The 24,168-nt window shown below is 42.5% G+C and overlaps 1 protein-coding gene across 1 annotated transcript in view; it reads left to right on the forward strand.

Annotated features, from left to right (window-relative positions):
* The window catches only part of scfd2 (sec1 family domain containing 2), a 277,202-nt gene that overhangs the window by 249,909 nt on the left and 3,125 nt on the right, over positions 1–24,168 (forward strand). Inside the window, exons 7-8 of the mRNA XM_080187556.1 lie at positions 6,366–6,500; positions 19,669–19,788. Of these exons, the coding sequence (XP_080043682.1) occupies positions 6,366–6,500; positions 19,669–19,788 (255 nt within the window). The remainder of the gene's footprint in view (positions 1–6,365; positions 6,501–19,668; positions 19,789–24,168) is intronic.

Genomic DNA, 24,168 nt, shown 5'->3' on the forward strand with positions numbered 1-24,168 from the left:
AGCAGAACCAAGTTTGATGCCATAGGTCTGGCTGCTGCTGGTATTTTCCCCTGAGGGACTATTCACCTCAACAATATCCAAAATGGTATACCTGTTTGAAAGGGGAATAGCCATAGGAGACTCCTGCCTTACCTGCCTACCTCTCCTGGTAGTTGTCCATCTACCTGTCTGAACCTGTGGTGTGACAACAATTCAACAAATTGTTGAATCTCTGCTTCTGACTCATTCACAGAATGGTTACAGCACAGAAAGGGTTTGGAGGTGTGGGGGTGACATTTGCCCATCATGTTTGTATCAGCCCTCTGTAAGTTATTGATCATCTAGTCCCACTCCCCTGCGTTTTGGGTTACTTTGCATTGCAAAATTCTGTCTCCTTCCCCATTCAAGACTTTATTATTCCTGCCAGTTAGCAGTCTCTTATTCAAATCTGTTTTACACCCATACATAGACAGGCACTGTTGCCAATGAGCACTCCTGAATACATTTTTAGAGGTTGGCTCTTTCCTTATCCCTTTTTTCTCGCTTCCCCACTACTGTTCCAACCTGCTTGTTCCTCCCCTTCTCAGCCTTTTGTTTCCAAATATCTCCTCTCCATGTCTCTAGCCTCTTTTCTCCTGTTCCTTCCTCTCTTTTCTTCCCTATCTTATCACCACTATCTTCCTTCCCTGACCCATAACTCAACCTTCCTGATTTTGGATCTGCGTATCACCCGCTTTAAGAAAATCTAAACTTTGATGAAGGATATTTTATACTTTATTTTTTGCCCACTAATGCAGAGGCTAATCAAATTCCGAGACCAACTTGTAATGATGTCATTAATCTTAATGGTAGGAATGGCTGTAATATTTACATTGCATTGCCAGATATCAACTCCGACATCATTAATTTGTCAATGGTACATTAAGTGATTACATCATAGATTGTGTAATCATTGACAATTGCACTTGGGTCAACTTGTTGGAGATTAATGATTCCTTCCCTCCCACCAGCTTCTCTAAAATATGATGTATTTATATTGTAGAAAGCCTACTGAATCATTTTTTTAAATTTCAGACTCCAAAGAGGAAAGACTAGGCTTTTCACCCTGTGTCTTAATTCAACAGCCATTTGCATGTGGACCTGTTAAAAGTTTGAAGCAAAATCTAGTATGTGGCATGTTTGCTGTTCTGCAATTTGTCCTTTAAATTGCTGTTTAAATTATAAGTTAATCATACTTGACATCATTTTCCGGAAGATTTACAAATCCTGTAATAACTTGGGTCACATAATACTCTCAACTCACAAACACTTCATGACGTACTTTTTTATAACATCAGTATTTTTTTCTCGAGTTATTGTGCTGTTTGGCACAGTGATTGGCAGGGACCTGGGTTCGATTCCCAGCTTCGTCACTAACTGTGCAGAATTTGCACGTTCTCCTCGTGCCTATGTGGGTTTCTTCTGGGTGCTGTGGTTTCCTCCCAGTCTGAAAGACATGCTGTTAGGTGCATTGGCCGCGCTAAATTCTCCCTCAGTGTACCCGAATAGGCACCAGAGTGTGGTGACTAGGGGAGTTTCACAGTAACTTCATTGCAGTGTTAATATATGCCTACTTGTGACAGTAATAAATAAACTTTAAACTGAACTAAACTACTGTTCTACTACAGGATCGCTCATTTAAGACATGAGATTTTTTTTCTCTGAGGGTTGTAAGTCTTTGGAGTTCTCCTCAAAAGGCATTGGAAGCAGAGTCTTGAATATTTGTAAGGCAGAATGAGATAGATTTTTGATTAATAAGCGGGTGAAAGGTTATTGAGGATAGACAAGAATGTGAAGTTGAGTAACAATCACATAAGCCTTGATCTTATTGAATGGCAAAGCAGGCTTGAGTGGTTGAGTAGCCTACTCTTACTCCCAATTCGTATGTTCATATAACATTGGCCCAAATCTTCAGTGTCCAAACCGCAGCATCTAGTAGTGAGCACTCAGAAAACTGCTCACTTACCTAGCAACTTCTGACCCATGATGCAGAAGAATTTCCTCAGCACGACAATCCATGTAGAGACCTGCAAAGGGATCAGTGCAGATAACACACCCCCTTTTGTGGGCTCATTGTGCCCTCCACGGCCTGCGGAGCTGATGGGGTGACAGGAAGACAGAATGTGGATCAGCCGTACACTCTTGGAGTCACTCTTGGGGCGTCAAGCTGCTGATCTCCTCCATGTGGGTGTTCAAATGCCCCTGGCTGATTTCTGGAGGAGAAGGGGCAGCTGAGGGAGTGAGATCAAACTGCCCCATCTCTCCTTCGCATTGACACTGATGGATGTCACTAGGAGCCTTAGCAATGCAATGCAGGGCTGATGTCCTGGACCAAGTTCTCCATGGTTGCTGCCATTATACTGAATAACCTCAGTCTGTTGGCATGCCAGTGTTATCACCTCAGATTGAAGATGGATGGACTTCTCCATCGTGCCTTGCAACCTGAGGGGTTCAGTTGATATATCTTTGTGATAATCCTATTGCTGTAGCTCCACCAATTGATTTTGGACTGAATTCAGAGACTTGTCACTCGACTTGGACTCAGCAAATTCAAGACAGTTTTTTGAGTGCTGGCTGTGATGCCCAGGCCTCAGCCTGCCGTTGGTCACATATTGCACTGTGTTCGCCAGATTGTGACTCTGAGGCTACTGTAGAACCAGCTGTGTGTCTCTGCACTGATGGAGGGTGTAGGTGAGCACTGTGATGGGTCTTCAATGTGCTCCCCTCAGATTCCTTATCCAAGGTCTCCTCAGGACTGGAGCCAATGGTCTTGCAAATACCTGACATCAGCCGATTTCCAGAGGGACCTGCGAAAGAAAGGAGAGATAATTAATATGTGGCACGGGACCGTGAAATATAGGACATTGCTCACAGTATGGCTGTCTGATGGATGTTGTTGTGCCGGATCCTCACTTGATTGAGGCCGCTGACCTCACTGTCAGCACTGGCACAGTTCATGTCCTTGCTGGCTAGTTGAATGGCTCTATTTTCAAAATCAGAGGGGACCTTGACCTCAGCAACTCCTCCACTGACAGGGGTTCTCTTTTTTTAATTATCCTACATGAAGACAGATGGAAAGAGTACAAGGAAGTGCAAGTGCATGCAGATGACTAGGATGTCTGGCATGGCAGGTGGCAAGTGGAACTCTGGACAAAATAAGGATGCAAACTCAAGAGAAAATGAGGCCAGGTGGAGATTTGAGGGTGTGTGAGACTGATATCCCTTGAGGTGGCAGCGAGTGAGATCCTTGTGAATGTGTGATGGTCTTGAGTGTGTCTGAATTGGTAGTGATGAGATGGGTGACTTACGCTGATGGAATGGAGGAAATCATTTATCCTCTTCCTGTACTGGACACTGACCTGTTTTTCAGTGCAGAGGTGCTAATCACCACTGCCATTGCCTTCCAAGCTGTATTGGTCAACTTGCTTGCAGTTCTGCGTCCAGAGTGGCGGTCAGACTGAAGGACACTGCTGTGGGTCTCCACTGCATCCAGTAAGGGCTACAGTGAGACATCAGTGGATTTGGGTGTTGCAGGCTTCCTCCCTTTGGGCACTATTTGTATTCTGCATCTTTCCTAAGCTGAGAGAGTGTGAACATTGTGCAGGGGAGCCCTTTAAATATGGCGGCCAGAGTTAAGCAGCTGTGAGATCACGGTGGAGTGGGAAATCAGAGGCTGCCTGCTATTGACATGGTGTGATCCCCATGAATTACTAATTATGTAAGATGGGAGAACATGATATGGTGCTAAGATGCAGATTTTTACACCCTTTAATGGACCTTGCTAATTTTAGGGAAAATCTAGGCCATTAATTCAGTTACAACCAAACTTAAAACCTTGCCTGCTGCATGTATCATTCTTAGCAATTCAGTTTGCGAATGCATCGTTTGATGTCTCAGTTCTGTCTTTGTATCATTAGCTGTGCTCAGCAGTTATTAATGGTGGGTGGGTTAAACAAGTGGGCTCGGTATTGCTTAGGAATAAAGAAGGAAAAATTGTCCAGGATTCCTTATCCTCACTCCAGCTGGAGATTATGCATATTTTTAAAGCAGCTGAAAACAGGACCAGGTTTGGCTGTTATTCCCCTGCCCCATCTCCCCCAGTCTGGTTTACTAATCTGCTGATTGTCTTGGCTCACACATAAAGATGTGATCATGAGGGTGGCCAGTAGCTGTGAATGTGTACTGCAGTGTAATCTCAAGAGGAGACACACAACATAGAGGTGTTAGTTAAGTACAACACGTGCTTTTATGGCCAGCATTCCGACATTACAGTCCTGTACTTATTTCATTATAAAGCAGACGTTCTGGCTCTTGCTTGATAATGTGTGGAGTAAGCGTTTCTTCACACGCTGAAGTAGCATCGGGATAATGATTAATATCAGACATAGAAAGTAGTGCAAAACATCTTCACTTCTGGCTTTGATGAAAATTTAAATCATAACTTTCTTTATAAGAGCAACACTATTGAGGGATTAAATCAAGGAATGTACTGAAAGAGAGAAAAAAATCCCAATTTTACTTAAAATATAGTAATTGTAAATTAAAAATAAAAGTAACTAACTCTATGCCAAAAGACTAATAGAAGAATATGGTGATAGTTGGTTTTAATTTTCTAACTTTGTATTTTGTGCAATTTGCACAGTTGAAAGATCCATTTGAGACAGGGGCACTTTCTGTTCTTGTGTACAATGAGAGAATAAATGGCACACAAGGTTGGCAGGTCTGTCCCTCTAAAAACAGTAAGTTAATAAATGCCTGTTTATCTCCCTTAATCTACTGAAAGGCACACACCAAAATTGTCACAGCCGGTCTTTCCCTTTACAGTTACTAACTGATGTTTCCAGTATTTGCAGTTTTTCCTTGTTCAGTAACTGCATTTTTTGATGCTGATGTGCCTTCTGTTACGCATGCTGTTAATCATTGGAAGCAGATTTTAAAATCTTTGACAGACCTGGGTTGATTAGTATATTTTCAAATCACTTAAGGTTGCAGTAATGTAATATTGACATGAAAATGTGGCTCAGATACTCATTGTCAGATCAGCTGCATTTTAGAGCTAATTGTAAGAAATTATCAGCCTAAACCTATCTGGCTAAAATGGAGCAAGATTCACCTAAATATTATAATAGGAAGAAGATTCCAGCTTAGCTCAGTTAATAGCTTCAGAATCATAAACGTGGGTTCAAGTCTTATCACAGATTTGATCATATAAGAGTGGCACAGTGGTTAGCACTGCTGCCTAACAGTGCCAGGGACAGGGTTCAATTCTGGCTTTGGATGACTGTGTAGCGTTTGCAATTCTTCTAGTGTCTGCATGGGTTTCCTCTGGGCACTCTGGTTTCCTCCCACAGACCAAAGATATGCAGGTTAGGTGGATTAACGATGCTAAATTGCACTTTAATGTCAGGGGGATTAGAAGGGTAAATACGTGGGGTTATGGGGATAGGGCCTAGGTTGGACTGTATGTAGTTGGTGCAGGTTCAATGAGCTGAATGGCTTCCTTCTGCTTTATAAGAATTCTATGATTCTGTACTGAAGGATTACTGCATTGTTGGAGGCGTACTCCCTTAAAGGGTTTGAAGCTTTGAAAGCTTCTTTTAAAAATCAGCAGCATGCTTTAGTACCAATCTATTACCATAAATTGCAGCATTTAATGCAACTTTTATTCATGTGTATAAATCGATGCTGGTTTTTGGAGATATTTTTTGAGGCATTAAATGTCAATTTATTCACCAATATCAATGGTATTATTTTGCTGGTATTTTATGATTTTTTTTTCTTGGTACATATTGCTTATGTGAAACCTAAAACAACTAGATATTGTTTCCTAATTCACCAGAAAGCTAACCATAAACAAAGCATTTTCAAAACTGGAAGACGACAAAACAGCTGGAAAAGCTCAGGAACAAGTTAAAAAGAAGCCCTTACAAGCTGCAAAAACAAAATTTTTCTTTTGTTTTTCATGTAAAGAAACACCCCTCAGTATAGACAAAAATTGAAATCAAGCCAAAATGTGAGAAGTTAGTAAAACCTTGGTCGAAACAGCAGGTTTGAAAGGCTAAGAGTTAGGGACAGAGAAATCTGGGGAGGGCACCACTGCCGCTGTGGGGCAGTGCACTAGAGGGCAGAGTTCTCAGAGTTGGCCAAGGTAGCAGAGATGGGACTGGCAAGACTTTGAAGATTGGGAGGCTATTATCCATTTGCACTCCCAGGAGGTGATGTTGTAAGGGGGCCTTAAGAAAGGGAATGGAGAGAAAATACTTTAAGGAATTTTGGCCCCAACTTATTTTCATGCAGCAGTTTCTATATGCAAACAGAATTTATCTAAAACGTTTTCATTCTCGCAGGCAACTTACAAACCTTTGGTGAAACAAGTTTTAGAGGAGATATTCCGTCCAGATCGAGTTGACACTGTAGACATTGAGTACATGTCTGGTGGCTTAACAGAACTTCTCAAAACTGGATTCAGCATGTTCATGAAGGTTAGTTATAGTTCACTGAAAAGTTTGACAATCACGGTTATAAAGATCCATTTTTACTGTGCAAAGTGACGAAGGTTTTGACTTATAATTGTGCACAGTGCAGACATCATAACGTGTGCTAAATAAAAAAAAATCATCCTTGTTACAGGTATATCATCAAGAAGAAATGCTAAAATTGTGTTTTTTTCCAATCTCTGACAGTGAGTGTTGTTGTTGTGGACTGCAATATCCAGTTGCCCTTAAGAAATAGATGGTAGAATGTCTTCTTGAATCATTGCAGTGCATACACCAAAGCTGCTGCCACAAGGCTGCTAGCTAGGGAATTTTAAGATTTTGACCTAAAAAATATATTGTCCAGATGTTTTGGTGTGAGACTTGTGAGGGAACATAAAAAAATAGGGTTGAGAAGGCCATTTGGTCCTTCAAGCGCACTTGTCTATTTAATAAGATCATGGCTGGTCCTTGACCTCAACTTCACTTTCCTCTCTTATCTCCACATTTCTTGAATCCTTTAGAGCACAAATATCTCCTGTTCAGCCTTCTGTATACTCAAGGACTAAGAATCCTCAATTCCCTGTGGTCAGTATGGAATTCCAAAGATTCATAACGCTCTCCATCTCAGTCCAAAATTATTAATAATTTATCCTGAGATTCGGAGCAGAATGTTATGGTCCCTGCTGGTGGGTTTGTAGGAAGGGGCGCTTATAAAGTTCCCAGGTATCCTTCCTGCTGCTGTCCCACCTGTCTGCAATTTTATGTGGGAAGGGCCACCTTTACTCCAACTGAGACCTTCATGTGCCCAATAAAGCCTATTTCCCACTCCAGCTCAATTTGGGGGCTAGCATGAGGAATTCAGCAGTGGGGGGGATGCTCGGCTCAGGCTTCAGGCAGGAAGAGTGGGATCGCCCTCAAAAACCTCTTTTCCACACATCCCCGTACGTGCTCCGTCCAACTTCACCCCCAGCCTCCCAGTAAGACCCCTACCATCCTCTTCTCCCCACCGCTCTTCTGGCCTCAGCTCCTCTCCCTGTCATAGAATGAGACCCCCAACCTCTCCACTTAATTTGGTCCTGGACTTAGAGACTTAAAATCTGTAGACTGTGGTCCAGTCTTGGCCTCTAAGGTAAGTAAATTCTTTCTTAGATACGGCGTCCAAGGCAGTAGACAGTTATTCCAGGTATGGTGTTAGCAGAGTCTGCTACAATTGCAGCAAGACTTTCTTACTCCTGTACTCCAATTCCACTTGCAATAAAGGGCAATATACCATTTGTCTTCCTAATTACTTATTGTTCCTGCATGTCATCAATCATACTTCATGTACAAGGATACCAAATCCCTGAATGCCAATGTTTACTAGTCTCTCAGCAGCTAAAACAAAAATCATGTGTTCTTTTCTGAATAACATCACAATCCAGATCTTCCATGGAGTGACAATCATCAATTACTGCTCTGCTCAAAAATTTTCCATACTTGACACTGTGCCACATTTCTTGCTGGCTCTTCCAAGCCTGGCTTTTCCAGAGCACAGCATCCCTCAGAAAAATCAACTGCATTACTGTCATCTCAGGGGAAAGATAGGACATGCCCCCCCCTCCCCTTTTATGCCACTAGCTGCTGTATGGTAAGTTTAAAGGCTCAGTGTGATTGTTAGTGGATGAATGAATTGATGAGTAAGTAAGTGAGTTGGGTGGAAGGGGGGGGTGTGGATGAGTTAGATGGGTAAGTTGAGGGAGGTAAGTGGGTAAGTTGGCATGCGGGTAGGGTTGCAGGTCAGGGCAAAAGGAGAGTCAGGTTGAGTGGTGATTAGGTCAGGTTGGTGGACTAGTAGGGTGATTGGGGAGGGGTAGTCAGGTCAAGTCATGTTGGGGGTTGTCAGGGAGGGGAGGGTGCTAAGATCAATTCAGGGGATAACTGGGGTTTGGTCAGGTCATGGGATAGTCAGGTAATAGGTGTGGAAGGGTCGTTTCTGTAATTATCCAGAAGTTAGACTAGGATTTTTCTGCCTAATATTTCCTGGTAACTGTTCAGTAAGCCCCACAGAACTAAGTATCCAACTGTGACTTAGAGTCAAGACTTTTACGGAGGATTGCTGGGAGCGGGGGATTGCCCATTAGAAGTTCGACTTCCTATGCAATTCCCTCGGAGGACAGAGAGTTGGGACTTACATATTGTCCCCACACAGATCTTGGGTTGTACACCTGGTCTCCAACAACCCTGAGACCAGAAGATCTGGGCCCATGTTTTTCCACATTATATTCCATCTGTGAACTTCTTAACCCATTCACTTAACCTGTCGAAATCCTTTTGCTAATTTTTTGTGTCCTCCTCAGACCTCACTTTTTCACCAAGCTGTGTACTGTCCGTAAATATGGATACATTAGTCTTGGTCCTTCTAAGTTACTTCAGATTATAACTAGTGTTAGGGTAAGAAATAATTAATAGTCAACAAAAGATACTAATGAGCAGTTAGTTGGTTAACTACATCACTAGATGTATATAAAGAGGAAACAGGTGATCTGGGGCTGGAATTTTATGAGAGTTGGAATAAAATGCTGACTGGAAGAAGTGAAGACTTGGTTTCTTTCTTTCTTACCAATCAGCCATAGGAGTTTGATAGCCGGCTGAAGCCTTAACACTGATCCTACGGAACCCCATGGAGTAACAACCTACCAACCTGAAAATGTCCCATTTACTCCTACTGTCTGTTTTCTGCACTTTAACCAACTCTCTATCAATGTTAATATATTATTCGCAACACCATAAGCCCTGATGCAACAGTCTTTCATGTGGCATCTTATCAAATGCTTCTGAAGCCACTTCCTTTATAACACTAGTTCGTAGGCCATCAGAACACTTGTCAGCTTTTAGTCTCGTCCCCTAAGTGGTAAAGGTCATGGGTTTGGGATGCTTTATTGAAGAAGCCTTGGCAGCTTGCAGCAGTGTATCCTGTTGATACTGCCATCTTGTTGGAGAGGGTGGATTTTTCAGTCAGTAGATGAAATGTTAATCAGGCAGCAACCCGAGACTAGTCCATCACATTCTTGGCATACACACTGTAAGTAGTGGAGAGGATTTGCGAAGTCAGGAGTTGAGATTACTCGTCCACAGAATATCCAGCCTTTAACCTTCTCTTGTGGGTATTGAATTTATTTCACTGGTACAATTGAGCTTCTGGTTATAGATGGCCTCCCAGGATTTTAATGATGGGATACTTGATGATAGTAATGCTGTTAAATGTCATGTTAAGATGATAAATTCCCTCTCTTATTAGAGATGGTCATTGCCTGCCACTTGTGTAGCACAAATGTTACTGACCATTTTTTAAAAATTGTATGCGCTGGTAAAAAACTGCGTTACATAAGAACATAAGAAATAGGAGCAGGAGTAGGCCATCTAGCCCTTCGAGCCTGCCCCGCCATTCAATAAGATCATGATTACAAATCTTCACCAGCACGAAGTTACACTTGCAGCCAATATTCAAAGCTTCAGCTACAAGATTTGAAATCAAAGTGTTGCAGGAACTGAACTAAAGGTTTTCTTCAACAACAATGTCAGTGAAATAACTCCACGGAGGCGAAGGTCACATCACCCAGTGCTTCTTTATTTACAACAATATTACATAACAGCTCTCTTTCCTTGTTGCTTCCTGCTACAGCAGAAAGGGACTGATATACCTGCTTTAAATAGGGATATGAGGCTCCCTGATTGGACCACCAATTAGGACTCATCAGGGAATTCATACTTTAGCAAGCCAACTTCATTAGCCTGAACTGAAGTCATCACACTCCTCCCCCCCGAAAGTGCGAGGAATCCCATTGGTTAGCTTTCCTCAAGGTTCTTCACTCAAAGGGTGGTGAATCTCTGGAATTCTCTGCCCGTTGAAGTGGTGGACGCTGCCTCGCTAAATATTTTTAAGACGCGGGTTGATGGGTTTTTGATAAGAGAGGGGATTAAGGGTTATGGGGAGAGGGCGGGAAAGTGGAACTGAGCCACGACAGATCAGCCATGATCTTATTGAATGGCGGGGCAGGCTCGAAGGGCTAGATGGCCTACTCCTGCTCCTATTTCTTATGTTCTTATGTTCCTCCACTTGAGCACCAGGTCTGGACCCTCCAACATGGCCTCTGATGTCAGCAGGGCGTAACGGTTGAACACCCATCTCTTCTGGAGCAAACGCTGGAGGGCTGGTTCCTCTTCTACTTTGGGTGGTAGGGGAAAATCGCTGCAGCTTTATCCCCTGTGGTCTGAGGTCCCCAGCAGGGGTGCTGAGAGACAGTGCTGGCCTGTCGAGGGGGACTCTGCTCGTCCCTAGGACTGCAGGGCAGACTCAGCTCAGGAACACACCTGGTCCATGTTTTCTTTCAACTGTCTCGCCCACGTGCACTCCGGTCCCATCTTGGACTCGACTTCTAGTTTTCCATGCAGGTCCATTTGCGTAATTTCTTCCCAAACTTTCTCACCGGTATTAAAGTGCCTGTCTTGGCGAATGTTGGCATGGGCCCTGCATTGGGCTTCTTGATGTTTTTCCACCTTCCCTCCCAGTTTTGGAAATACCAGGCTCAGTCTGGTGTAGGATCATTTAACCATCAGTAACTCTGCTGGAACGATTCTTGTGGTGGTGTGTAGAGTTGTCCTATAGTTGAATAACCAGCATGAGAGGTTGTTCTCTAATGATGTCATTGGCTGTTCAACCCAGCCTTTAAGGTCTGGTCTGCTCTGTCCATACCATTTGACGCTGGATGGTAAGGTGCTGAATACCATTCAGTTTCATAAATTTTGTGAACTCTAGGCTGGTGAACATTGAACGGTTATTTGAAAATAATACCTCTGGGATCCCATGCGTTGCAAACGAGGTGCACTGTTTCTCAACAGTTGCTGTTGTGTTTGCCGAGTTCAGTTTGTAGATATCTAACCATTTGGAAAGGGCACCTATGGACCCCATAAATGGGCCTGCAAAATTGACATGAAGTCGCGACCATGGTCTACCTGGCCATTCCCACGGGTGCAGTGGGGCTGCCGGTGGTGCCTTCTGCCTATTGGCACTTCTTGCCACCAGTTCTGCTATGTCCGCATCCAAACCTGGCCACCAAGACGTAACTCCTGGCCAGCATCTACATTTTTGACACTTTGGGCTGCCTATTGTGTGGTTCGGCCAGTATGGCCCCACAGCCCCATCTTGGGACAATGACTTGTGCTCCCCATAGCAGTGATCTGCTCTCTTCTGCTCCAATACGGGTGGAGCTGTGATTGGATCGGTCTTTCCAACTCTCCTAATACAGGGTCTCTCTGCATCCACTGGCATATGTTGTGTGCATCCACAGGGAGGGTATCCAAGAAGTTTAATGTCATCACGGTGTTTAACTGCGGAGATCGCAGCAAGCCCTTCTTTTTCAATTTGGGCAAATCTTCGTTCTGCCATTGCTAGGGTCCTGGAGGCATACACTATTGGCTGTTCCTGTTCGTTTTGCCACCTGTGTGCCAGGACTGCGCCAACCCCATGTGGGGACGCATTACAGGTGAGCACCAATTTCTTCTTGGGTCATAATGTACCAATACATTTTCGGATGAGAGTTGCTGTTTAATTTTCTTGAAGGCCCAGTCTTGGTGGGCAGACTGTTTCCAGGCTTGCCCCTTTTTTAGCAACTGGTGGAGGGGATTCAGAATGGAATTCCTGTTCTGTATTAATTTTCCGTAGTTTGTCACCAGTCCTAAAAATGACTAACTCCTGGTTGGTGGTGGGGGCCAGGGTGTTTTTTATTGCCTGCACCCAATCCTTCAGCAGATGTAGGCCTGATTTATCCACTTTGTACCTGAGGTAGGTTACTTGCGGTGCTGAAAAAACGTGTTTTTCTCTTTTCAAATGCACACCCGCTGCTGTGAATCTCCTGAGAACTTCCTCCAGGTCCTGCAGACGTTCTGCCCTTGTTTTTTCTGTAATGAGGACACCATCAAGGTAAATTGCAACCTGTGGTAATTCCAGTAGGATGCTCTCTCCATGGTCCTCTGAATATGACACAAGCTGACGAAACCCCGAAGGGCAATCTTTTATACTGGTATATACCAGTGTGTTTAAAGTGACAAATTTTTGCAAATCCTCATCCAACTGTAGTTGTAGGTATGCATGGCTTATGCCCAGTTTTGTGAATAGGAGTCCTCCTGCCAACTTTGCGTAAAGATCCTCAATCCGTGGGTTTGGGTATTTGTCCAGCTGACGGTAAGGATTTATTGTGTGTTTGAAATTGCCACAAAGATGCACTGAGTCACCTGGCTTTAAGATCAGTACTACGGGTGCCGCCCATTCCAAAAACTGGACTGGTTTTGTTATTCCTTCGTACTGCATATTCGTTCTTTTCATTTCTGTGTTGACCTTTTCACTTAGCGCAAATGGTACTGGTCGGGCTTTGCAACATTTTGGGACTGTCCCCAAGTCGACATGCAATTTTGCTTTAACTCCTTTGATTGTTCCAATGCCTTCCTGAAAACCTCCAGATATTTGCTCAGTTCTTCACTCAGGTGGCCATTTTCCAGCTGAAATATACTTATCCAATCTAGCTGGAACTCTTTCACAAAATTTCGCCCTAACAGGCTCAGTCCTGAACCTTCCATTGTCATCAATGGTAGCCTAACCAGTTGCTTCCAGTAAGCAACTGGCAAATGGGTTGTACCCATCACTTTCAGTGGTTCCCCCATATAGGTCCTCAGGCTTGCCGAAGTCTTGGTCAGGGCTAAGGGCTGGAGTCCAGTGCGTATCACTGTTTCCCCTATGACCAATACAGATGTGCTTGTACTGACCTCCATTAAAATTGTACATCCGTTCAATCTCACTGACAATTTGATGGGTTCTGATTTTGTCATCATTACACAAAGTAGTTCTTCCTCATTTGAGGTAGACGGAGCTTCCACGTTGTGCATTCACCTGTCACTCAGCCAGTGTGTTCTTTTTGGACATATTCATTTAGGAACCTTGCATTTCTTCTGCACCTCCTGACACTGGCAACTGTTGCGATGTCATGTTAGGCGGGGCTCTGCAGGGACTGCTGTTGCTCTGGGCTTAATCTGGCTTGTCAAGGGGCAGTTCTGTAGGCAGACCTGGGTTTCGTCATATCTGAATCCTTCTGGAGGGCCGCTATGGACTGGCCTGCCCCATAGTGAAAGTCCCTTAATCCAGTTGCACTGGTGTTGGCTTCTACCTCCATCAGGATACCTCCATTGTTTAACAAATTTATTGGATTTCTATGAGGTTGTGACTAGTGTGGTAGACAGAGGGGAACCAGTGGATGTGGTGTTTTTAGATTTCCAGAAGGCGTTTGATAAGGTTGCTGCAAAAGGTTAGGGTGCATGGAGTTGGGGGTAAGGTGTTAGTGTGGATAGAGGATTGCTTATCTAATAGGAAGCAAAGAGTTGGAATCAATGGGTGCTTTTCTGGTTGGCAGCTGGTGACTTGTGGAGTGCTGCAGGGATCAGTGCTGGGGCCTCAACTGTTTACCATTTACATAGACGATCTGGAGGAGGGGGCTGAGTGTAGGGTAACAAAATTTGCTGATGACATGAAGATGAGTAGAAAAGCAAATTGTGTGGAAGGCGCGGAAAGTCTGCAGAGAGATTTGGATAGGCTGAGTGAGTGGGCGAGGACCTGGCAGATGGAGTATAATGTTAGCAAATGTGAAGTTATCCACTTTGGCAGAAATAACAATAGGAGGGATTATTATTTAAAGGGTGCAAAGCTGCAGCATGCTACGGTGCAGAGGGACCTGGCGGTCCTTGTGCATGAATCGCAAAAACCCAGTCTGCAGGTGCAGCAGGTGATCAAGAAGGCGAATGGAATGTTGGCTTTTATCACGAGGCGGATAGAATATAAAAGCAGGGAGGTCTTGCTGCATCTGTACGCGGCACTGGTGAGGCCGCAACTGGAGTACCGTGTGCAGTTTTGGTCTTGGCATTTGCGAAAGGATATATTGGCCTTGGAGGGAGTGCAGAGAAGGTTCACTAGGCTGATACTGGAGATGAGGAGGTTAGCCTATTAAGAGAGGCTGAATAGACTGGGTCTGTACTCGTTGGAGTTTAGAAGGCTGAGGGGGGATCTTATAGAGACATATAAGATAATGAAGGGGATGGATAGGGGAGAGGTAGAGAGATTCTTCCCACTTAGAAAGGATAGCAGAACTAGAGGGCACAGCCTCAAAATAAGGGGGGGCACAGTTTAGATCAGAGTTGAGGAGAAACTTCTTCACTCAAAGGGTGGTGAGTCTCTGGAATTCTCTGCCCATTGTAGTGGTGGAGGCTACCTTGCTGAATATATTTAAGTCATTGGTAGATAGGTTTCTGATAGACAAGGGGATTAAGGGTTATGGGGAGAAAGCGGGAAAGTGGAACTGATCCACTTCAGATCAGTCATGATCTTGTTGAATGGTGGGGCAGGCTCGAAGGGCTAGATGGCCTACTCCTGCTCCTATTTCTTATGTTCTTATACCTTGTGGCTCATGCACTCCGCTTGCCATTTTTTCTAAAGACAAAGCCAGCTGTAATGCCTGTTCACAGTCCAGCTGGGCTTCCACCAATAGGCATTTCTGTATAGTCATATCGTTAATTCCATACACCAGTCAGTCTTGGAGCATCTCATTTAATGCCACCCCAAATTCACAAGCCTCTACCAAATGTCTTAGCCTTGTTAGGAAACTGCTGATTGACTCCTCCGCCTCTCAGAATGTGGAGTGAAACTGGAACCTTAGCAGGATTAAAGGTGGCTTAGGGTTGTAATATTCTTGTACCAAGTCCGAAGGACTTTGTGTCTGGTGCCCCCAGAAAGTTAAACTGCGCATATTAGCAAAAGCTGCTGGCCCACAAGCAGTCAGCAAGATAATCCTTTGCTTCTTATCTGAGGCTATGTCATTTGCTCTGAAGAAATACTTCATCCTTTCCACATATTGGGCCCAGTCCTCCACTGCGGGGTCAAAAGAGTCCAACTTCCCAAACAGCGGCATGTTTGTCCAACAATGGCTTACCCTCAGTATATGCGGTGGTTAAGCAAGTTCCTTTAGATCACTCCTTTTACCTCGTTGCCATTAAAATAACTCCACGGAGGCGAAGGTCCTGTCACCCAGTGCTTTTTTTTAATAATATTACATAACAGAGCGCTCTCACTCTGTTGCTTCCTGCTACAGCAGGCAGAGACTGACACACCTGCTTTACATAGGGAGCATGAGGCTCCCTGATTGGACCATCAATTAGCACTCATCAGGGATATCTTTCTCCGTCCAACCAAATAAACAAAATCAAAGTAAGTCACGGATAACTCAAAAGGGACAGCTCCCCAAAAGGTGGGGTACTACCCAAAACAAAAGACACAGCGGAAAGGAAACTCAATAATACACCCCAGTTCTTGTGTGCCCAGTGGACACAGAAGGTATCAACTGTGTCTTCGGACACCACATGTTCCCTTCCCAGGGACACCCGGCCACGAACATAGCCTCAGTAGAGGGTCAGACAGTCAGGTAGGACTCATCAGGGAGTGTGTACTCTAGCAGGCCAACCTCATTAGTCTGACTGAAGTCATCATAGTCAGGTCCCCTTCAGTGAGCTTATCTAGTGAGTATGAAGATTCTCAGTTTGACCTCATGTGGCTATGTATTAAGTTTTCCACTCCCAATCACACTTGGTGACCCTTGCTACATGTGTATAGCTATCAAGTCCAATGTGGATTGGGCTCAGCAGTGATGCAACTCACTTGAAATTTCTTACTGTTGAGATGTAACTGTGATTAATGACCTGCTGACGAAGAATTGAAAGGCACTCAGCTCCTGTGCAACCACACAAGCTGTGAGGCATCAACACTTTCTAGAGAAGAGAAAAATATTAATCAGAGAAAGAAAAAGGTTTACCAACAGTATTGTCTCTTCAATAAGCAGAGGCTACCATTTATTAACCATTTGATAAAGTATTAACATGCTCTAAAACTGGAATTACTGTATCCCCAAATAATCAGAAATGAATAACAGATTGTGCTGTGTAAAACAGCATCACTTTATTTACAAATTGATAATGCTTAGAGTCACAGACTATGAATGCTTACTATACAGTTCCAGTTGGTCAAATTATTCATCTTAATCTTCAAGTTGAAGATTTTTCCATTTGGGCATTGTAAATGATAAAACTAGTTCTGTGTTTAGCACTAGAGATTCAAAAAAACCTTTTTCCAAAGGGATTACAATGATCAATGAGTCATAATTCAGCACAACTTTTTATCTCTTCCATTTTCCAGTCCTGTAATAAACTAGGAGAGCACATATCAGTTTTAGTGCTGCAGTGTTAGTATCCAAGCTCCAGAACACTCACATTAGATGTTGATTTTGCTCATGTCTAACAATTTTTAAAACTCTGATCAGCAAAATCAATGAATGAGCAAACTTGTACCCCCTGCCCCACCAGTATAAATTTGTTCCTTCTCTTTAAGATTAGTTAAATAGCAACGTATTTGGATATCAGTGATGGTGTTTCATTTCTTGAAACTTGCCTTGAAGCGTTTAAGCTCTGGAAAGGTACACCCAGCTTACTGCTAATCAAGGTGACAATATGACTATGCACCAGTACCAACTCACCCATGCCCCCTCTAATGATGGGTGTGTAATTTGTCATATGTGCTCTTTCTTGTAGAAAATAAATTTTTATCAATATTCTCACTATGTGGGAAAATGCAAATACAGTTACATACCCTAGCCAGCAGGCAGCCCCATGGAGAGCGTTTCATATATATCTGAGACCGAAAAGTTGGTATCGAGCAAGTAGAAACTAATGTTCAACTAATATTGATATAAATATTACAATCCCAACCACTCTGATCACAACTAAAACAAAATACTGATTATACTTGATCCAGTGGATCTGTTTGCTGATTGGATTGGAAGGCTAATGGGATGCTGGCCTTCATAGCGAGGGGGATTGAATATAAAAGTAAGGAGGTCTTGCTGCGGCTGTATAGGGCATTGGTGAGGCCGCAGCTGGAGTACTGTGTGCAATTTTGGGCGCCGTACTTACGCAAGGATATTTTGGCCTTGGAGGGAGTGCAGAGGAGGTTTACTAGGCTGATGCCGGAGTTGAGGGGGTTGAGCTATGAGGAGAGGCTGAATAAATTAGGCTTGTACTCATTAGAGTTTAGAAGATTGAGGGGAGATCTCATTGAGACGTATAAGATGATGAATGGGATGGATAGGATAGAGGTGGAAAGACTCTTCCCGCTCAGAAAGGATAGTAGGACTAGGGGGCACAGCCTCAAGATAAAGGGGGGACGGTTTAGAACGGAGTTGAGGAGAAACTTCTTCACTCAAAGGGTGGTGAATCTCTGGAATTCTCTGCCCGTTGAAGTAGTGGAGGCTACCTCGCTAAATATTTTTAAGACGCGGGTTGATGGGTTTTTGATAAGAGAGGGGATTAAGGGTTATGGGGAGAGGGCGGGAATGTGGAACTGAGCCACAACAGATCAGCCATGATCTCATTGAATGGCGGGGCAGGCTCGAAGGGCTAGATGGCCTACTCCTGCTCCTATTTCTTATGTTCTTATGTATTTCAGCTTTGTGGGAAGTCCGCTGGTGATTAGAATGTCACAAAATAGGAGACAATCAGATTACATAATGTATTCTTTCAAATAATGAGTTAAGTTGCCGCCTTTTCTGAAATCATTAATTGATGTGGAGAATATATAATACTTTTAGAAGAGTGAATTCTTTTCAGTTACTTCCAATTCTAACTTTAGCTGAGATATTAAATTAATCGTCCAGATGTGTATTAGCCAATATTCCCTCACCACCAAAAGCCATTTTATAATCTATTTTATAAATGATCAATTGAATTATTTCTCCAACTTTTCTATCACCATTATCATGCCTCTTTTCTATGGAATTCTTGACTGCTAAATGAAAAGCTCATAAAATTCCGCTCCAGGCTCCTGCTGATTTTGGAGAGGCAAGTAGTATGTCCTACTTGGACTGCTTTACAAAACTAAGACCAACGCAATTAAATTGAGAGGAGAATCGGTGTGTTCCGTGCTCTGGAATAACATTCTGGCTTCACAGGTCTGTGTATTGGGTCACTAAATTGCTGGCCTCATTATAAGCTGAATTACTGGCATAATTGCACTTTGTGCAGTTGAACTTAATATGTGATTGGTGACTTAAGTATTTCTGGAATTTGTTCTGCATTCCTCAAATTGCATTTATAAAACCTTTTCTTTCTGACACTAACCAAACGATATTTCTGGGCAGACAGATGATGAGGACTTCCTCGCTAGGGGATATTTTTAACATGCTGTGAAAAACAACTGCTCCAATTATATTGCAACTTCAGCTACTCCACCAGCCTCCCCCATCTTGGTATATATAATGCAAAGGCTACACTTAGCAGGAGTTGTAACGTTCAGCCTTATAAGGAAACTTGTCTTTTAGGATAGAGGATCAACTGCTTAGCTACAGTTAAAAACATTTTTACTTTTAAAATCAGAATGTTTTTCCTTGTTGACATATTGATGCAGTTGCATGTTTTGTTTTCATGCCATGTGCGAAAGCTTCATTGGTACAATTATTCCTGTTGCAATGGTTGTGCGTACTGAGGAGATCCACAGTTTGAAAGACAATTGGCTATGTATCTAGGCAGCAGCATGTTGGCTCCCTTGCTTGTTAAGAAAAATTCTAAGCTGCTCACTGTGCTAATGGACTCAGAAATGATATTCAGTACCCTTCCCTCTGTGTGGGTTATTCTCTCTATCTTCCGCACACAGGTTATATTTTGTGATCTTATCCAGCAATGTCTTGATGGTTTAATAATCAGTTGCATCATCAATCATTTAGTATTTTGTTTTCTGTGTTACTACAAGTAAAAGCTATTAATTTTTATGGTTTTAACTGCACATTGTTTTCAGGGTATGTGTTGCAATTAACTCACTGAACAAAAATACAGCCATGTGATTAAGGAGATAATCAGCTAGTTTTCTATAAGAAATGTATTCCAGATCATATGAAAATAACACAGATATTTTTAATGAAGCACTGTGAATCTGATTTGGAAAGGGGTAATGAGTTTTTTTATTCTTTCATGAGATATGGATGTTGCTGGCTAGACCAGAACTTATGTTCCAGATTTGTCTCTGAAACATTGTTGATCTATGTTGTTAACTTGGCAGGTGAGTCGTCCCCACCCCAGTGACCACCCGCTGCTAATCCTATTCCTTGTGGGTGGAGTCACAGCATCGGAAGTTCGAATGATAAAGGAGTCAGTTTCCATGCACAAACCTAGCTACCAGGTAAATAAAGTTTATTTATTAGTCACAAGTAAGGCTTACATTAACACTGCAATAAAGTTACTGTAAAATTCCCCTAATTGCCACAGTATGGCATCTGTTCGGGTCAATGCACCTAACCAGCACAACTTTCAGAATATGGGAGGAAATTGGAGCACCTGGAGGAAACCTTTGCAGACACGGGGAGAATGTGCAGACTCCACACAGACAGTGACCCAAGCTGGGAATCGAACCTGTGGCCCTGGCACTATGAAGCAGCAGTGCTAACCAGTGTGCTACTGTGCCACAAGTAGTATTTGCAATTAACTGATGTTGATCACTCATTTTATACGTAATTCCTATTGCTTTAAATTATTGCACCTTAAAATTGCTATGTGAGTGACGTTTATGCTGAGTTAGTTGACTGAACTTTGGTGCCCCAGGGTTAATAAGTGAACAAAACAACAGGAATTGGTCTTGTTTGTTATGCTGTCATCTCAGTTGAAAATGAATTGATCTTGACTCGGGGAGCATTGGAATTGCCCACACTGCCTGCACAGACTGTCTAAATTCGAGCAGAAAGAATAGCCACTTTGGCTAGTTACTGGTGTCTTTATAACTTGTGACTGAAAAATGCCTTGATTTTAAAATTCTCATCCTTCGATTCATCCATGACGCGCTCTTCCCTATCACTGTAATCTCCTCCAGTGCCATAATTCTCTGAGATAGTGTCACCTCGTGTGGTTCAGATTTAATTTTACTCAATAATGCTCCTCTGAAGCACCTTGGGACATTTTATTATGTTAAAGGACTTGTATCAGTCTTTAGGTGGTGGTGGTGGGTTGCTTCTTGAAAAATTCTAGGACTTTCGTCTCTGAAGTTTCTTATCTGGAAGTTTATGTCTTGATTGTCCTGTGAACTGCTTTGCCCTACACTCAAAATTTAGAGTAATTTTCCAGAACTGTTTTTTTCCATGTCATCAACTGACATGCAACATCTCAGTACATAAACTTTTCGTCCCCTTCTTTCAAGGATAAAAAGACAGACTTGTGTATTTCCTCATTTCTCAGTCATCTGATGCTAATGATTAGCCCCGTGAATCATCTCTGCACAGCTCTACTCGATGAAAGCATGTATTGTTTCTAGTTTGTGCAAATAAACAGAGTTTCTGACACACTTGCAGCAGAATAACGATGTAAAGCTCAACCAGCTCTAAGGAATATTAACATTGTAACAGGTTAGACAGAGTACAAGATTTTATTTGGGTGTTAAACTCCCAAAGCATGATGATTAAGTTTAAGACAAAAGAATCAAAACTTCATTTTAAAAAATTGTCTCACATTCTTTAACTTGGCCCAATTTATGGAGTACATTTCACTGATAATAAATCTAACTGTGAATGCACTATGCACTTCTTGTCAGGATGTATAAGGCTGCATAGTTCATCAGCAAACTTTCCTCTTTCCCAGAAAATAATGCTTCCAGAATGCATCCAAGTGTTTCTTCCATTTCTGTTAAAGGGGCCTTGTTTGGACAACTTAAGACTATTGCTGGGATAAAAAACAAAAACACTGGAAACACACAGTAGCTCGGTCACCATCTGAAGAGAAGGTCATGCTGACATTTCAAGGGTGACCTTAAGCAAAGGTCAATTGTCAAGTTTTTCTGTCATGATCCAGTATATATTGAACTTTCTGTCAATATTTCATATTTTTTTAAAATCACAAAGAGCTGTCTACTTGATGATCACCTGATTTCTCTTGTAAGTTGACACACTCCCCTGTCGCAAGAGAAACGAAAGTAATTTTCCAGACTGATGTTGACTTGATGCCTTTTTCTGAAACAAATTCAAAAGGATAATTTCAAGTTGAAAGAGTCATTCACGTGCAAAGACATTAGCTGTCTCAAGCTCTCAGTGTGAAAGTCAGCTCAAAGGATGTGTAATCATCCCAGTTACATCTTATTTGGAAAAGGACTTGGGACTTAACATGTTACATGGTAAGACAGCCATGTTTGTTACCTACTTTTAAAACAGCAAGAAGCTATTCTGGACAGAAATCCATCAGATTCCACCAGACAACCAGCAGACCAGCTGCATGCCATCTAAGCAGTCATGCTAATAAACAACAATACCTTGAAGGTGAGAAAAGGAGCTTCCCCAACCTGATCCAACTTCAAGTTCATCTTGAGAACCAACCTCCTGAAGTATTGATGATGAGAGGTTTTGTATGTTATGGAAAATCCTCTGCTGCAGAAGTCCTTCACTTCAACTGAAGCATCTAAACATCTAAGAAACTGTAGGCCAGCCACAAAAGGGATACCGAGAAAATCATACAAAAGCAAAATACTGCAGATGCTGGAAATCTGAAACTAAACTAGAAAATGCTGGATAAACTCAGCAGGTCTGACAGCATCTGTGGAGCGAGAAACACAATTAATGTTTCAAGTTCATATGATCCTTTTTTCAAACCAATAAATAACCTTCCTAATTTTAAATTCACAAATAAACTCACTGCTGAAAAATTGGGGGGACAATCACTCAGAATAAGAAAGCACATACTCCTCACATACAAAACACACTGACCATTGGCAGTAGGAAGGCCCATTAAATCTGTCCACGACACCCTGTAAAACATTAACAATGTTAACATGCCTTTCTCTTTTAAATGCTGATCTACCTGCTGTGAGTTGCATTATTTCAGATTTTTCAAATTTCCAGCATTCCAGTACTCATAGTTTTCTTTTATCTGTTTCTAGGGGTTGGGAAAAAACAAGAACAAAACACTCTCAATAGCTGAAAGCATGTTGGCAGCTGGGGCCAATTGTCATTCCAGCAAAAACTGTCTGCAGCTCTGCATATATGGGTCTTTTTAAGGGTTTATCCAAGATTCTGCTAAGTGTTTTAAAACTGGTGGAGGGAGATGTGATTATTTGCACAATAGGCTTGTTGTGTCCTTGGTCAGACTGAGCACCGCTTTGTTCACAAACCTGCTAAAGAGGTTTGCAAGTAATTTTACCAGACAGGAAAGCTTCTTTAATATACAATACCATTTATTGTTGAACTGGAGTGACTTGGGTATTTCTAAACCACTTTTAATCCTGATACATGCGCTGGTCTACTAAGCTGTGCCTTTCCATAGTGTTTTTGTTAAACCACAGAACATTGATATGTACTAAAAGCAAACCTAGTCAATCTGACGAATGGCTGATGGAGTTTAATTTAGACAAATGCGAGGTGATGTATTCTGATGGATTGAACCAGGGCAGGACTTACTCAGTTAATGATACGGTGTTGGGGAGAGTTACAGAACAAAGAGATCTAGGGGTACATATTCATAGCTCCTTGAAAGTGGCGTCACTGGTGGACAGAATGGTGAAGAAGGCATTCGGCATGCTTGGTTTCATCGGTCAGAACAATGAATACAGGAGTTGGGATGTCTTGTTGAAGTTGTACAAGATATTGGTATGGTTACGCTTGGAATACTGTGTGCAATTCTGGTCACTCTATTATAGAAAGGATATTATTAAACTGGAAAGAGTGCAGAAGAGATTTACTAGGATGCTACCGGGACTTGGTGGATTGAGTTGTAAGGAGAGGCTGAATAGACTGGGACTTTTTACTTTGGCGCATAAGAGACTGAGGGGTGATCTTTTAGAGGTCTATAAAATAATGAGGGGCATAGACAAGGTAGATAGTCAATATCTTTTCCAAAAGGTAGAGAAGTCTAAAACTAGAGGGCATTGATTTAAGGTGAGAGGGGAGAGATAGAAAATTGCCCAGAAGGGCAATTTTTTCACACAGAGGGTGGTGAGTGTCTGGAACAAGCTACCAGAGGTAGTAGTACAGGCAGGCACAATTTTATCTTTTAAAAAGAATTAGATAGTTACATGGGCACGATGGGTATAGAGGAATATGGGCCAAATGCAGGCAATTGGGATTAGCTGAGAGGTTTTAAAAAGAAAGGGCGACATGGACAAGTTGGGTCGAAGGGCCTGTTTCCATACTGTAAACCTCTATGACTCTATAATCTGTAAAGGCAGATAGGCAAACTGAAAGGCCCCCAATTCAATCAGCTGTTGGGCTGATCTCAGTTGGACTAATATCAGAGGGACTCTACCAATTAACCCCTGCCCCCTTCTCAGTGCAATGGTGCTTTCATCCAGGTTCCCATTTCTAACCACTCTCCAGTGATCTCTGCAAGCTGTGAGGACAGCCCTTCTATGATGCACTGACAGTCAAATAGCCAGCCAACATAGGGTTCCTACATGAAGAAAGACAGAATGTGAATTCACAATATCTGTGGAATTGTGTCAAGGCAAAGAAGCAGAATGAACTGGGAAAATTAAATCAATCTTTCAATTTCACTGATTTACACCAATTTAATGTACGTTCTGTAATTATTT

Source organism: Carcharhinus amblyrhynchos, chromosome 1 (genome assembly GCF_965287045.1).
Source record: "Carcharhinus amblyrhynchos chromosome 1, sCarAmb.v2.hapA, whole genome shotgun sequence".
Taxonomy (NCBI): domain Eukaryota; kingdom Metazoa; phylum Chordata; class Chondrichthyes; order Carcharhiniformes; family Carcharhinidae; genus Carcharhinus; species Carcharhinus amblyrhynchos.